Source organism: Lactuca serriola, chromosome 4 (assembly GCF_051521515.1).
Source record: "Lactuca serriola cultivar US96UC23 chromosome 4, Lser_US96UC23_V15, whole genome shotgun sequence".
In the NCBI taxonomy this organism is placed as follows: Eukaryota; Viridiplantae; Streptophyta; class Magnoliopsida; order Asterales; family Asteraceae; genus Lactuca; species Lactuca serriola.
Genome location: NC_136411.1, coordinates 397,196,281 through 397,212,848, shown reverse-complemented (window position 1 = coordinate 397,212,848; position 16,568 = coordinate 397,196,281). Strand labels below are relative to the sequence as shown.

At 36.4% G+C, this 16,568-nt stretch overlaps 2 protein-coding genes across 2 annotated transcripts; both read right to left on the bottom strand.

Annotated features, from left to right (window-relative positions):
- Positions 1-3,580: 3,580 nt before the first annotated feature.
- Positions 3,581-4,510, bottom strand: LOC145097972 (mavicyanin-like). Its single transcript, XM_079035657.1, has 2 exons — positions 4,177-4,510; positions 3,581-4,063 (listed from the first exon to the last, which is right to left on the bottom strand). The coding sequence occupies exons 1-2, from the start codon at positions 4,406-4,408 to the stop codon at positions 3,717-3,719; spliced, it is 579 nt and encodes a 192-aa protein (XP_078891783.1). The 5' UTR covers positions 4,409-4,510; the 3' UTR covers positions 3,581-3,716.
- A 319-nt stretch (positions 4,511-4,829) lies between these two features.
- Positions 4,830-8,420, bottom strand: LOC145097971 (triacylglycerol lipase 2-like). The gene is made up of 9 exons (XM_079035656.1): positions 8,093-8,420; positions 7,889-8,011; positions 6,546-6,686; positions 6,297-6,407; positions 5,952-6,095; positions 5,809-5,849; positions 5,634-5,713; positions 5,322-5,417; positions 4,830-5,242 (listed from the first exon to the last, which is right to left on the bottom strand). Exons 1-9 carry the CDS (start codon positions 8,270-8,272, stop codon positions 4,920-4,922), a joined length of 1,239 nt encoding a protein of 412 aa, XP_078891782.1. The 5' UTR covers positions 8,273-8,420; the 3' UTR covers positions 4,830-4,919.
- Between the last annotated feature and the right edge of the window lie 8,148 nt (positions 8,421-16,568).

Sequence of the window (16,568 nt, the reverse complement as noted above, 5' to 3'; positions counted from 1 at the left end):
TGGAAGGGTGGAGTGGCTTGGTGGACCAATAGCATTACATCAACATTTGCGCGGGTGGAATTTTCGTCGCGCGGGTACCCGCGCAACTACCCAGTTTGGGCATTTTGGTCATTTGGCTTGCCATAACCTTTGGGGATCAGATCTAGAGGCTAATTCACGATTTTCCACCATTGGAGACCTGCAAGAGGCGAATATGGGAGCTAGAAATCATTTCCTTTCATCTTTCCAAATCTTAGGTAGTTTCTTTATGCAATTAGATTATTGTTCTTGTTACTTTGTTGCCATGAGTGGCTAATACTCTTATTTGGTTGACTTTGGCTGAAAACCAATGAATGTTTGTGGGTTTTGAAGGATTTATGTTGATTATCAATTTATTCCATGTTTATGATTCTAGTTTGCAATTCTTATGCTTATTTGATGCTTTGATCATGAGCTTAGTATTTCATTGAGCAATAGTTGATTTATTTCATTGATTTTGCATTAGATCATTGAATTTATCTAGAACAAAGGCTTTATGATGGTAGAAATCATCTCTAGCTTATGAATCATATCTCCTTTATGGATGTGTAAGCATTTGACATCCTCTAGGAATTGGGGATTCCTTCATTCTTAAGGCTAATTGATTTCTTGGGATTAATTGCTTCAATTGACCCTTGATCTTAATTAAGAAGGTGTGTTGTGGGCTTCCCCAACCTCCATACTACCTATGAGGAATCTTGGCATATCATGCTTCATGATTGCTATAACCAATTTGGGATGAAGGATAAGCTTTGTATTAGATCCTAATGATAAACACACAAATGTTCATTGTGTTGAATTGCCTTAGTTAACCAATTATTTCCAACCTTTGAGCATTTCATCAACTTGCTTAATTGCAAGGTTTTTAGTTATTCAATTATTTTAGTTTTCAAGTAATCAAAAACCCCCTTTTAGTTTAATTGTAGTTAATTAGTTTAATTTCACTAATTCTATTGAATTGCATTGGTGATTGAATACAACCATTTCCCCGAGGATCGATACCCCTTTTACCATTATATTACGTTTATTTAGCAATCAAAGGGTGTAATTTGCTTGGTGGGCTTGACACCCCATCAAAGATGAAGTATAACACTTGGGTTTGTAAGATCTTACCACAATGGATGAGTTCTTAATGGAGTTCTCTTGGAACAAACCCACACTAACTCACAAAATTTTTAAAGAGGAAGAAGGTGAGAAACTTTTGAGAGTTAGAGAGAATTTTGGATATTGAAAAGGATGAAGTAGGGTGGGGTGTGACCTCTCTTAGCCATAAGAAGAGAGGTTCGAGGAGAGAGATTGAACATTATTTCATGGAGGATAATAGCTCTAGAAGTATGTGATTACCTTGAAACATGTGGGTTAATTATGTGTTGTCAAGTTATTAGTGAATTCATTTTTTTTAATTTGGGTCGAGAATGGGCTAGGAGGAAAGGAAGTGAGATAGTTTGGGTCATTCCTTGACTTAGCTTGAAATCATGAGGCCCAAAATGAATATTTTCTGTCCGATTGGGACTTTATGGAAGTCTACGGCCCAATAAAACCCAAGGGAATAGTTTACTGTCCATTAGGGCTAATGAAATCATTTATGGCCCATTAGAGATTATATGAACTATTCTAGGCCCACATGGCCCAAAATGAATAGTTTCATGAATGTGGGTTCAATTAGAGCCCAATTACTCTCCTTGGCCCAAAATAGTCAAATTGAAAGTTTATTGGTCTATTAGGCCCAATAAGAGGATTATAGTCCATATTAACTTGAACCGGGATTTCTAGGGTTTTCAATCCATATGAGACGTATTGTATTAGGTTTTGAACTTAAATCAAGAGTTTGGATTCAAATGGATGGTTTTGATTGAGCATAGAGTATGATTTTCACCTAGAGTACATGCCTTACAGTAGACGATGTTTACATGAGAAAAGAATTTACTAGCTAAAAATGCTAGTTGTGACAGTTAGTGGCTACGTAGACCACGAAACCTCCGTGATAACCATACAAGATGGTCTAAAGCCATCCCGGTGGTTAGTGGTTGGTAGTGGTCGTAGTGCATTGTTGTGTTGACCACGAAAGACCACATCTAATTACATTTTCTCTCTCTATCTCTTTGTATCTCTCTCTAACTTTCGCTACCTCTCTCTACAATAATATATATAATTTAAAAATAAAAAATAAGAAAGATATAGTGGTAGTTATCTCATGGTTAGTGATGGGTATTGTGGTGATGATGTGACACCCACCGGTACTGTGGTGATGATGTGACACACATTATAGTGGTTAGTGATGAGTACACTACATGAATATCGATCTTTATTGGCATGGGAGTCGCCGCTAAAAGGTCTTGTCGGTGACATGTCACCGCTAAAGGGTCGTCGTTGTTAGTTCGTCGCTAATGCTCCATTGGTTGAAATGTCGCCGCTATTTATATGTATTTCTGTACATACAAATACGCATATACACATATAAAATACACACACACAAATATATATATATATATATATATATATATATATATATATATATATATATATATATATATATATAAACACATACAAAATACATATACATACAAAAACACATATACATACATAAAATCAAGGTTGTAAAAATCGCTCGGCGATAACTCGACGGTCAACTGACGATAAATGATTAATCGGAGTAGGCGAGGATTAATCGGACATTAATTGAGAACCCTAAATTATTAATAAAATTAGTATTCCCTAATATTTGAAATTTGAAATTTTAAAAATTTTAGTATAATATTTTAAAAATTGAAAGCTTAAAATTTTGAAAATTTAAAATTTTCGTGTAATATTTGAAAATTAAAAATTTGGATTTTTTAAAAAAAAATCCCGTCCATGACCGCCAAGGATGATTAAGGACCGCCTAACCCGATTTTGAGCGATTTCCGCCAAGCACCTTAATCGTAATCGCTTGAAGGCCGTCAAACGATTAATTGGCCGCCAATGCCGATTTCTACAACCCTGCATAATATATTCAAAATACACATATCATTCAAATGCACATACAAATATACATCCACATCTAAAAATACACACATCTACGAAATCAAAATTCCGGCGAGAATAGCAGTGATGGCGGTATACTCCGGCGAGAACGGTGGGGAATCTTAAAATTCTGGCAACCAACACAAATTTAGTAGAGAGAAGAGAAATGGAAAAGAAAAGGAGAAAAAAAAGAGAAGATGGGTAAAATTCCAAACATGTCGACGGTGGTGAGTAAAGAGAAGAAGGAAAATACAGAAGATCGGGAAAGAAAGTGAGAACGAAGAGAGTTTTATTATCGGTGCTCTTTAGCGGTGACGGAGACTCATTGGCGGCAACACACCGGAAGGAAAACAACACAGTGTTTCCTACGTCGTTGGATCATAGCTTAAATAGGCGGGTAAGGTTGAAATGACGTGGAGCGCCAACATAAGCCTTTAGCGGCGACAACCACTTTTAGCGATGACAAAAAATATGTTTGTTTGGTGTCGCCGCTTAAAGTGTCTGTCACTCCTATCGCGGGTTATTCTTGTAGTGTTACCGTGGATGGTCTAACAAGATATTATCATCTTTAAACAAATTTATTCTATTCCTCAATGCGCGTACATGATAATGAATAATATCAAAACAAATAGAGAATGAACATCAGCAAAGTTGTAAAACTTGGACCATATCGATCGCTAGGCCTTTTCACTTAATTAGAACAAAAGTCGGATCAAAGAGCCCACCACCATGAAAGCAAACGATCCTGAAACACATGTCGCACCCGAAGTCGAAGTCGAAGTCGAAGTTGAAGTTGAAGTCGGTGCCGCGTTTGAAGAAGACGAACCAGAAGAAGAAGCTGAGACTGTAGTGATCTTTACCTTCATCCCGCTATCGCAATGTCCGGCTGTACCACATGCAAAGTATCTTGTACCCTCCTTTGTTAACTTCACCACACTGTTGCCGTCGCTCATGGAATTCGTAGCCGATCCCACATCGCACTTCTTGTATTCGCTCTCGCTGCCCAGCTCTGCAACGCTATGCATTGGACTGTACTTGAACACTATAATCCAACCCAAAAAAAAAAAAAAAACGTTAATCAGATAAAATCATTCAAAAGATCGATCTAGTACTCATCAGTCATCAGTCATCTCATGGATATTTTAATCAGCTTACCGAGCGTATCGCCAACCTTGAATGTTTGACCCGAAGCCCAGGAGTCAAAATCAGTCGATTCGTCCCACCCTTGTTTCCCTCCAACCACATGTTGCTCGGCTGACCCTTGTTTTGATAACATTAACAACAACCCAACACAACCCACCATCATTAACGTCATGTTATATGCACTATTCTCCATTTGTGTTTGATCGAATGATTTGAGTATGGGAGTATGAATGAAACCTAACATAGCATGTACACTACATATATACTACATTAATATTATTGTTGTACCAAATGGCATACGTGATTGATTGGTGGTCTGTCCTGTCATAGTACTTGACATGATTGTCATTTTACTCTTTTAAGATAATACCTTAATATTGTATTTTCGGTAGGTTCAATGTAAAATCAATAGACAGTTAGATAAATTGTCGGCTAAGCAAAATCTTTGTGGGGTCTTGATCATCAAGAGTTTGCTTGCCTTTAAAAAAACTTCTCATAAACGAATTTGATATTGCACTCTTTTGCTTAACTTCATTATCAAGCAAAAGCACTAATATAATTAATTTGTTTACATGAATTCTTATATACTACTTCCGTCCCAAATTGATAGTGTGTTGTCATTTGCATGTATGATTATGAATCAAGGTATTTGGTGCATGCATGGGTGCTACAAGACTAGTTACCGGTATTAATTAGCTAGAGAGCAAAAGCGAGCGTGTTACATGATTAGATTTATGTTCCACATCTTATATAATTTATTGGTTCCTTGTAAAAAAGGAGATGATTTTGTCATAAATAACATCTTTGGCGGTTACACCCATGATAAAATCAGCATGAGCATAGTCCTTGATATATTGCACACTAAGCTTCCCTTCATCATGCCACTTGAGATCATCGAGCAAAGTAGCCACATCTTTGGGGTCAGACAGAGCATCTTGACCTCCATAACTCATAAACAAAGGGAAGTCCTTTGGGATGTTGGAGATGTTATAGATTGGAGGCCTTGGTACGCCATAGTGTTCCAGATTGAACACCGGATTCCCATAGTCATATTTCGCCAAAATCCCATCTCTAACAGCTACAAGATCCATTTAATTAATTTTACTCATAGTGTTAAAGTGTCACGTATTATATATATACAAACTTAACCGACTTACTTTGAGCTAAATGAACCATGTTTTTAGTCGAGGTAGACTGAGGCTCGCTTCTTAAAAAAGCATCAACAGTCGAGCCATTGAGGCAGCAGTTTTTACCTTTGAAATTAACAACCATATATGCATACATGATGTTAAAATATATAAAAATAAAAATATACAGGCCGGAATCTTAAACAGATCGATTTAATCATTAATTAATTTGTAACGAATTAACAGTAGGGTACGTACTATATATATATATATATATATATATATATATATATATATATATATATATATATATATATATATATATATATATATATATCATACCTGTAATGGCAGACATTAAGTCATAACAGTCAACCTTCGGATCCGCACATAGGCCTTTCAGGAAACGGCTCACTTCTTCACTGTATGTTATTATCGAAACAACATCTTTATTAGCTCATTTGTAAATTTTTATCAAGGAAAAACTAAAACAAGAAGTAGCAGTTATTTTGTATACCCTTTTGGATAGAACTCGGCAAGACCAAATACAATTGTAATCTGTAGAGAAAAAATGTTACAACGTTTTTAGCCTAATATATTGTATAAATATGGGGGATGATATGAAATGGAAAATAATGTATTAATGATGTTAATATATACCTCTCCAACAAAGACTTTGGCTGCAACAACACCAAGTGCAGTGGTCATATGGCTCAAGTACGCAATCGGGCTTAACAATGCAGCGGATTTCACTTTGTCTATTTGTTTCCTCTCAGAAAAAGAGGCTAATGCAATCAAAGTTCCCTACAATTGGAATTTGGAGCAAGATAATAACACATAAATTTGTGTACATTCTCTTTAGCCTTTTAGGTGGTGTGGTGTGTAGTACTTTAGTACATCATCAGAAAGTACAAAAACGACCTCTATTATTTAAGCCCAATAAAAAATGTCGCTAAAGCCATATTTAGTTTGTGTAAAAAAAAAAGTAGAAAATAGATGATTTACCAGGGAATGTCCAACATAGTGGATCTTTTGGCTAGTTTGTTGGAAGATATAAGCAATAACAGCAGGCAAGTCACGAGCAGCAATTTCATCCCATGTCCAATTCCAGAATTCCTAAAAAGTGACACTAAATAGTGAGACTATGTCTAGCTAGGTGACACGATACATGATATTAACAATAAAAACTAGCATGGTATGATATAAATTATGATCATGCAAGATGCAACAAAAATAAATAATGTTTGTACATACAGGCTTGTCAGGATCAAGAGAAACATGCCGGCGACTAAACGAGGTTCCTCTGGTGTTGGCTATCCACACATCGTAACCGTGATCCGCCAAAATCAAGGCTAAAGATTGCTCAGGGGAATTCAACAGCCACGTCATTCCATCCTTCATCCCAAATATAATTCAAAATAGACACTACTTGTGAGATGGAAATTAAAGTAAAATATATTTTAAGTACTAGAATTCATGAAAATTGTTTAATAATTGAGGGGGCTTATGTGTCAGAAGAGTCTATGCTGTGCGTGCATCACGAGATACTTGGAATCATTGGCCAAAAACAAAAATGTTAAACTACCCCAAGCGGTCAATATCTAAAAACATATAGAATAAGCAATCTCATTAATAGTATTAGTCAGTATGTCACTCAAATTTTATTAAATAAAATTAACATTTACAACTTACAATATTATTACAACATTCTATTAAGAATATCGGAGAGTTTCAAATTATCAGAATTATTTTGATATTTAATTACTAATCATTTTTTGCTTATGTATCGAACCATACATTGTCTTTTATGCAAAAGAGTAAGCTATGCATTTTTTCATCCAACTTGGATAAAATTGAATTTGATGTATGGTCTAGCTAGTATAAATATTTTAATATTTACTTACTACTTAAAGCATTTTTACCAAAATATAAAAACTAGAAGAAGATAATTTAATAGAGAATCGAAAATATTGTCAAAAAGTATTTGTAAATTTATTATTAGTAACCTTGAAAACCAAAAACATTCATGTAGCCGCATTCCAACTTAGCCTACTATCGGTAGACACCTAACGAAGCGACAAATTGAATGGTAGTGAGGTGGCAACATGCATGTGTTCCATTTTCAAAGCGTTATCTTATGAAATTAATAAAAAGGAAAAAAAAAAACATATATACATATTACATAGAACGACAAGAGCTACAACGCAGCATCTAAACATCACGCAAATTTTTGCACATCGTGTTCCACGAGGCTGTTTTTTATTTTTTTCAATCTTCTTTACAACTAAATGTGGCACCCTTTTGTGTTTCTATTATATTAATAATAATTAAATTCATATATATATGTGTAATTAAATTCAACACCAACAAACAATCTTTTGTGTTTCTATTATATTAATAATTAAATTCATATATGTGTAATGATTTTTAATATGAACAAAAACAGATACACTTATAACTTCTTAGTGGGGGTTAATGATGGTGTGGCGACAAAATTCTTTTGGACGTTTACAACAACACGGAATGCTTTGGTAAAGTAGACACGCATGTAGTCCTACGAATAATGTCTGTGTGCTAAGTGCTAATAATAAAATTACCACAAGAACTCCATGTTGTAACAACACCGGTTGTCTCTTCCTACTCCCACCGCCTACGCCTCCGCCGCCTCGCCCCTCCGGAATCCTTTGAATGCTCAATATATATCCATCTTCCGTCGTCACCTGACAATACAAAACCAATTAGTAACCAGTCAACAGGAGTAAATTGATACCAGATCGACGTTGTAATCACGCCGGCCGTACATCAATTTCTTGACACTTGTAACCGTATTTGGTGACGGCAGAGGCGCATATTCCGAGCCGTGGAGGGTTCATGACGACGCCAACGTCGGAGGTGAGCCTGCTTGATCCGAAAGCTGGGTATTGCTGAATTGACAACATCACAACGACCCATAAGAATCCCAGAAATTTACAGACACCCATAATTTCTTCTGGAGTGACGGAGAGGATAATGAGGGAAACACAAAACAAAGCAGCATTTATATATAGCGATAATGTCAGTGTGTGAACAAAATCTTGAAAATTTGGGTCTATTTCGAGAGCTCTCAACTGAAAGGGAGAAAATGGGCTCTTTTTTTCCTAGTGACAGAAGGGGAAGATGGTCGCCGGGACCCACGCCAAGTTTCATTTTTAATTTTAATTTAAACAAGCATCCATTGTTTCACTCAAAATTTAATTTTACAAAGAGTAATTTGCAAATTTGAAGCATCTGTTATCCAAAAAAAAAGTTTAAGTCTAATTTTTTTTTTTTTTTTTAAATTTTTATTATTATTATTTTTTTTTATATATGCATAATAGGCCTAAAATTTAAATTATCACGTAGACTTCTTTCTAGAAAATTTAAATGCATTTGAAAATACAAATTTGTTCTTCTCATTTTTATTTACTTAAATATTTTTATAATAAAAAAATATAATAATCTCTCTCTCAAGGGTTAGGGTGTATTCGGATGGCTTGGGCATACCAACTATGTGAATGCGTATTCAGATGACTACGTGACAATAACGTCAATACAAATCCATGATATTTTAAGGTTTCTTCCATATTTAAGCCACTAAATTCAAGGTTTAAGACATCCTCTGTTAATGCACAAAAAGTGAATCACTAGCAATCCAAACTAAAGCAAATCCGAAGTCACTCAAGTCCAAGATGTGAAGAAGATCCGAAGTCCCTTTTGATTCTCGTGCCCCACCGTTAGTTGTTGAAGAGTATGATCACTGGAAAGTCAGAATGAAAAGATTTTTACTTGGCAAGGACAAAGGTGAAGAAATATAGAGGTCTGTGAAAGAAGGTCCACAAGTTCCGGTCAGACTAACGGTGAGAGATGTTGCTGCAACTCTCATGGGCCAAGAAAATCAACGCCAAATACCTTTCACTGCTGCAGACATCGAGAAATTTCATGCATACCAGATTGTATTTTCCAAAATGGTGTTTGGTGTTCCTCTATCTCTCTTTGAGCACATTAAGTTGTGCAAATCTGTAAAAGAGATTTGGGACACTCTTCAAGATCTATTTGAAGGGTCCGAAAATATAAAAGATAAACGTCTGACTTCGGTTGTTAACAGTTTTGATACCTTCACCACTACTCCAGGTGAATCTGTAGCCTCGACTTCTAATAGGTATCAAATTGTTGTAAACAAAATTACTGCACACAGAATAATCAGAACTCCTATTGAGTACAATCTGAAGTTTATTAATAGCCTCAGAAAAGGATGGGGAAACGTCAAATCATGTCTTCAGAGTAATGGATCTCTAAAGAAGCTTAAACTTTACTAACTATTTGACGAACTACAAGGCCATAAATCTAACGTTGCACAAATGTTAAGAGAACTGTACGGAGGTCCTCTTGCCTTGGTTAGTTGTGTTAACCCACTTATTTTGAACCCATTTGTGTCAGATCCATTCAGAACTATTCCACCCGTTTTGCCCGTTCCACTAACATTTCCAACTCCACCTACTCCACCTATTCCAAACCATTCAGAAAATGTTGATCCCAATCTAGCAGAATCCAAACTCTGCTTCCAACAGGAATTTGCTATATTATCCATGAAATACAAAGTCTATGGAACCCCAGTCACAAAACGTATCAAAAGCGATTCAAAACCCCTCATTAAAATAATCCTCAACAATTTTTGAAACCTTCAAAAAATCCACCTGCTTACAAACCCAACATCTCATCATCAAGTCACCCCTAGGAATCCCATGAAATTCCGAAGTCAGACAAACCCAAGATAGTTTGTCATAAGTGTGGACATGGTAACCATTTTGCCAAAGATTGTATGGCTGAAATCTCTCAGAAGCCGAAGGTCAAAGATTTTGCATCATATGCCTACAAAGCTCAAGAGAGGGCATCAAGTGAGAAAGCTTTTGTTACTACTGTGTCAAGAGATGTTGACGGGTACTGGTCTTCTAGAGACGAGGATGATGTGAGTACTAGAAGGAATATGTTTCTTATGGAAATAAAATCGATCGAATGTGAGGAAGGCTACTAGTCATCAGGTTCAGAAGGAGACGATAAAGATGCTCAGCCGAACTTTTGCTACATGGCAACCAATGATTTACTAGGCAGAAGCATCGTTTAACAAGTGAAATCTATGATTACTAAAAATAATTTTGATTTATCTCTTTGTGAACCATATCTAACCCAGATCCAATCAGATATGACTATCATCCATATAGCCTATGAGTCTGTTATAGATTATGCTTTGAAGATAGAAAACTTAAGATAGAATCACTAGAAAGAGAGCTTGTAATGTATAACGATGAATGTATCATTTTAAAAGACAAATGTGAAATCACTTATTCTGTAGTTTATGATAATAAACGTCTTAATGCCAAAATTGATGCTTTACATCATGCACTTGATATTCTTGAAGCAAATGAACAGATGACACATAATTTTCGTCATCCATGGTCCAAAGCACCAAGTGTCGGAAGCGAGTTTTCGAAACCTGTTTTTCGTTTCTTGAAGGAGTTGCAAGATCTAACTTTTATGGGAGACATTTTGAACCGCACTCATTCGGATACCCCTGTCTCATCATTGCCACCTCTTCATGAGACTTCGGACCAGTTCCAATCTCTAATTCGTGAGTTCCAACCTATAGTTGTTAAATGTCCTGATTCCATACCTCTGATACCTCTGGACTTGAATCAGTCTTCAGATTAATTCCTTGACATCATCTGTACTGGAGTTCAGATTCTGAACTTCGGTCCTCCGAACAATTGTGTTGTTGAGGAAATAATTCATGAGACAACTGAACATGACTCTGATAAATCAGATTTCATTTGGGCATCTTTAGATAGTGACATTGATGAAGATATTGTATGTGATGATTCATATGACTTGTGCATCTCTAATTCTGAAGTGGTCTTGAAAACAAATCTAGTGCCAATTAAGCCTAAGTTTGAGAATCCATCATCTAGACAAACTTCCAAGTCATCATCTGACTCTCAGAAGAAACCTTGGTTAAATAAGAAAGATGTTTTCAACCCGAAGATAGAAGCCAAAAATGCCTTTAAAAAGGAAATTAGGTCAATTCAAGATTCCAGATTCCTTGAGAGATCCGAAAAGAAAGTATCTCTGACAGTTAGCTCAACCACTAGAAACCACAATACCTTTGCGCCTGTTAAGATTCTCAAAAGGCCATCTAATCCTCCTAGTTTGGTCGCTCAAAACAAAGTTGTATGTCCTAATCCGATAAAGGTTATTGTGTAGATTCATTCTGAAAAAACTAACTCTCCTCGGACATTTTCTTCTGTATTTATTGCTAAATTGATGGTACTATTTTCAAACCATAACAATTTTCGAAACCAAATGTGCCACCAAAAGCAGCAAGTAAAGAACAGGGTGGTAAGAACACTGTTGTTAAAAAAAATCCTCAAAAGATTCAAAACAAAAATTTGAGTGGAAAGTAAAAACATTGAAAATGTAACTGTAACTTCTGTCAACACAGTGATTCCCACATCTCAGAAAACTGCTGGTTCGAGAAAAGCAGTGTCCAAATAACCTTTAGTCAAATATGATTTCTGGATTAATGAAAAGACCATGGCATTCTGCTTCTTTCCTAAAGTTTCTCGGAACAAATCCTCCGAGACACTAGTTGTTCCAAATCACAGTCTAAGTCCAAAGCCCGTGCCAAAGTCCCTAAACCTAACTTAGAGCCTAAAAACTCCAAAACTCACTGATTTTGCAGGCACTTTGTGCTTCGGAACAAGATACAATATGGTATACTGATAGTGCTTGTTCCATGCACATGACGAGGCATAAAGATTTTCTACGTGATCTCAAACTTGCTCCAAACGCTGTTTACGTGACGTATGACAACAACTCCAATTCACAAATATGAGGTTACGACATCCTCACTAACGACAAGTTCTCTGTCTCCAATGTGATAGATGTAGTTGACCTGAAACACAATTTGATTAGTGTGGCTCAACTCACTAATGCAAACTGAAGAGTTGAGTTCTACAAAAAGCATAGCTACATCATGATAGAAGATCGGAAAGAATGTCTAATTAAATCCAATTGCAACAATAACATGTATCCACTAGACATCATCATGATCATTGACAAACCTCAACTCTGTCTTCTCTTAAAAGCCACTCCTGATGTTAGTTGGTTATGGTATTGAAGGCTTGCTCATTTAAACTTCTGATATATGAATGATCTTGTTTATGGTGAAATGGTCTGAGGTTTGCCACTCCTCAAGTTCGAAAACGATCATCTCTATGATGCATGTGAATGTGGGAAGTAGTGCAAGAAAGGTCATCCTGTTATCATTTCAAAGTTAATTTCGGAATCATTAGAACTTTTGCATATTGGTCTTTGTGGACCCTCCACCGTAGAAAGTCTGCATCACAAAAAGTACATTCTTTTGATTTTTGATGACTACACAAGGTTCACCTGAGTTTTGTTCCTTAGGCTAAAATCTGAAACAACCTCTTAAATTATTAATTTCATCAACGGAATTGATGTTCTTGTCAAACTTCCTGTAAGAAGAATCCGAAGTGACAATGGCTCAGAATTCACTAATGTCACCATTGAGAAATTCCTCTCCAACAAAGGCATCAACCACAATTTCTCTGTCCCTACACTCCTTACCAAAATGGTGTGGTTGAAAGAAGAAACAAAACTCTTGTTGAAGCCGCTCGATCAATGCCTAACTTTGCTAATCTAATTCTTTATCTTTGGGTTGAAGTTGTGTCTGTTGGATAAGGTGTCTAAGTCCGTAACTATATTTGGTATCAACTTGACCCGACCCGACATGGACCATTTGGGTTGCACTTCACCTAAACAACTTGTTTGGATATACTTTTGAGAATAATATGTTTATGATATATTAATATATTATTGGTTATAATCAGTGTTCTAAAAGGCGCGCCAAGGCGTGCCATGGCGTGAGGCGTGGCTTCGCCGTTACGAAAAGCTTCGTAACATTGCTTTTAGGCATGGCGCGTAGCAAGGCGTGACATGGTGTGTCATGGCGCATTATGGCACATGTTTTTTCGTATGAGACACGTTTTTTTTGCTCTTTGTTATATCTTTTCTAATCGGAGATACAGGTATTGTGTTTTTTGTTAACTTTTATTTATTAGTTATTGATATAACACTTCTAAAAAGTAGTTATACTTAATATAAATTTATATTTATGTGGTAATAATTATAAATTAATACAAAATCACCGCCTTACATCACGCCTTGAAAAACGCCATAACTCGTCATGGCTCGTTAAGCTTGAGGATTGACCTTGCCGCCACGCCACACCTCACGCCATTTAGAACCTTGGTTATAATATATTAATATGATATCATAATTATTTAATTAGTTTTGATCAAGAATTAATTTAGTGATCAAAATGGGGCTAATTAAATATAGACTCTTATTTATATATATATGGATTGGGCTAAGATTTATTTAGGATGAGCTTAAGAGTATATGGAGTCCATGGATAGTCCACGGAGCTTTTAACCCATGGATCCTAGGTAAATGAAGAGTCATGGGTATTAGGATTTAACCCTAATCCTCCATACTATATAAAGGAGTCCTTGGTTCTAGAATTGGCACTAGTGTGTGTGAGCATAAGAGTGAGTCGATTTCTACAAGTGTTCTTATTCTCTAAAGAGCTTCCAATTTGTTTTGGTGATTTGTGACACCACTTGAGGCATCCACACTATTGGTGCTAGGCTCATAAACTCCAAGCAATCAACCACAAAAGAAAGGTATTTTATTCTACTTAAAGTTTTGTATTACAAGTACCCCATAACATGCTAGTTAGGTTGTGAACCTTGGAAATCAAATTTGCATGTATTTTAGAGAAAACATAGATCCAAGGTTTCTAGGGTTGCATGTACACCATAGGAGTGTTAGTATGCTCAAAACCCAACAGTGTCCACTACCTGCTTTACTCAAAACCGAAGCATTATTAATCGACGTCTCAATATGACACTGTATGAAGCCATGAATGGTCGCAAGCTGAGTATCTCACCCCTACATGTTTTCGGCTGCAGATGATTTATTAAAGAAAACCATGATCAACTCACCAAGTTTCAACCCAAAGCTGATGAAGCAATCTTTTTGGGATACTAAGCAAAATCAAAATCCTACAGAGTTCTTAATCGTAGAACTCGTGTACTTGAAAAAAGCTTTGATGTCACTTTTGATGACAACTTTGTTCAGAATTTTGGCCCAAATCATGTTACAACTCACATCATGGAGTCCGATGCTCCATCTCCAGGATCTCCAAATTCCCAAATCATATATGAAGTTGACTTTGGAATCCTGTTCGGACCTTTAGAAATTGCTCTTGACTCAGAATCTCGATCAAGACCGTCCTCATTTACAATAACTCCAATTTCTCAAAATGTTTCTGGTTCGACCCCTACCTTTCGTCCATTTGATTTCGAACCATTTCAACCTTCTTAGGTTGAGGGGGAGAATGGTCACCCTTCCCTTGAATCAAATGTGGATGGATTTCAAGATGCAACAGACCGATTCACTGATTTTGATCCCATTCCGTACACAAAAACGAAGACGATGCTAACTTCTTTGGCTTTCCGAACGAAGACGATGTCGACATATCCAATTTATAAGTTCTTGGGGAGCATCATCCTCAAATTCATACTGTTCAGGGGGAGCAACATAACCTATTGTTGATGTTGGATCATTCGTTGCACAAGAAGTTCCGAGATTACACATCTGGACAAAGGATCATCCTTCAAATCAAGTCATCAGAAATCTAAATGCTGGTATTCAAACTCATTGTGCTACGAACATCCAAAATGAGGGCCACTTCTCGGTTTTTATATCAATGGTTGAATCAAAATCCATCAAGGAAGCATTAGAACATGTTGACTGGATTACAGTCATGTAAGAAGAATTAGCAGAATTTGATAGAAATGAAATGTGAAGTTTCATCCCTCATCCTCAGGATCACGTTATTGTTGGTACAAGATGGGTCTTCTAAAACAAGCTAGATGACGTCGGAGTTATTATCCGAAACAAAGCAAGATTGGAGGCCAAAGGATTCACTCAGATCGAAGGACTTGATTACGATGAGACTTTTGCTCCTGTTGCTCGTCTTGAAGCCATCAAATTTTTTCTTGCTTATGCATGTCACAAAGGCTTTAAGGTTTACAAAATGGACATTAAAATTACTTTTCTCAACGGTGAACTAGATGCCTAAGTGTATCTCCAACAGCCCGCCAGTTTTGTCATTCCTTCTTATCCGAACTATTGTTAAAAACTCCAAAAAATTGTTTATGGCCTCAAGCAAGCTCCATACGTCTGGTACAAGACTCTTACTGATTTTCTTAAGCGTTTTGTTTTTCAAAGAGGAATCCTTGATCCTACCCTATTATGAAGATCTAATGAAAACCATCTCATGTTAGTCCAAATCTATGTTGACAACATCATTTTTGGATCCACGGATTCGACAATGGTTGTTGATTTTGCCAAATTAATGGTTAGTTGATTCCAAATGATCATGAATCGTGAATTAAGTTTCTTCCTCGGACTCCAAGACAAGAAAACCAATAGAGAAATATTTATTCACCAAGAGAAATACATTTCTAAACTTCTGAAAAAGCACTCAATGAACACCTATGCCTCTGCAAAGGTTCCCATGGGTTTCAGACACAAGATCTTCTCGGACCCATCCGATGTTGCTATTGATCAAAAGAAGTACATGGGAATGATTGGATCGCTACTCTACCTTACCGCAATTCGTCCAGACATCATGTTCTCAACAAGCATATATGGCAGATTTCCGGTCAATCCGAAGATGTCTCATCTACTGGCTATCAAGCAAATGTTCCAATATCTCAAAGGAACAAAGAGCCTTAGAATTTGGTATCCGACAAATATAAGTTTCCTTCTTCAGGCATACTCTGATTCAAAATATGGAGGTCTTCAACTGGATAAAAAAAGCAACTTAGTATGTTGTCAATTTTTGGGTGGAAGATTGGTTAGCTGGTCATCTAAGAACCAGAACTCCATTTCTCTCTAAACAGCCGAAGCAGAATACATTGATGTTGCAAGTTGCACTTCGCAAGTTCTTTGGATGAAATCTCAGCTTTTGGACTATGGTTATCGATTTTAATAAATTCCAATTTATTGTGATTCTCAAAGTGTCAGTGCGATCTCTCACAATCCAATTCAGCACTCCATGAAGAAGCACATCGAAATTCAGTACCATTTCATCAAAAATCATGTTTTAAAAGG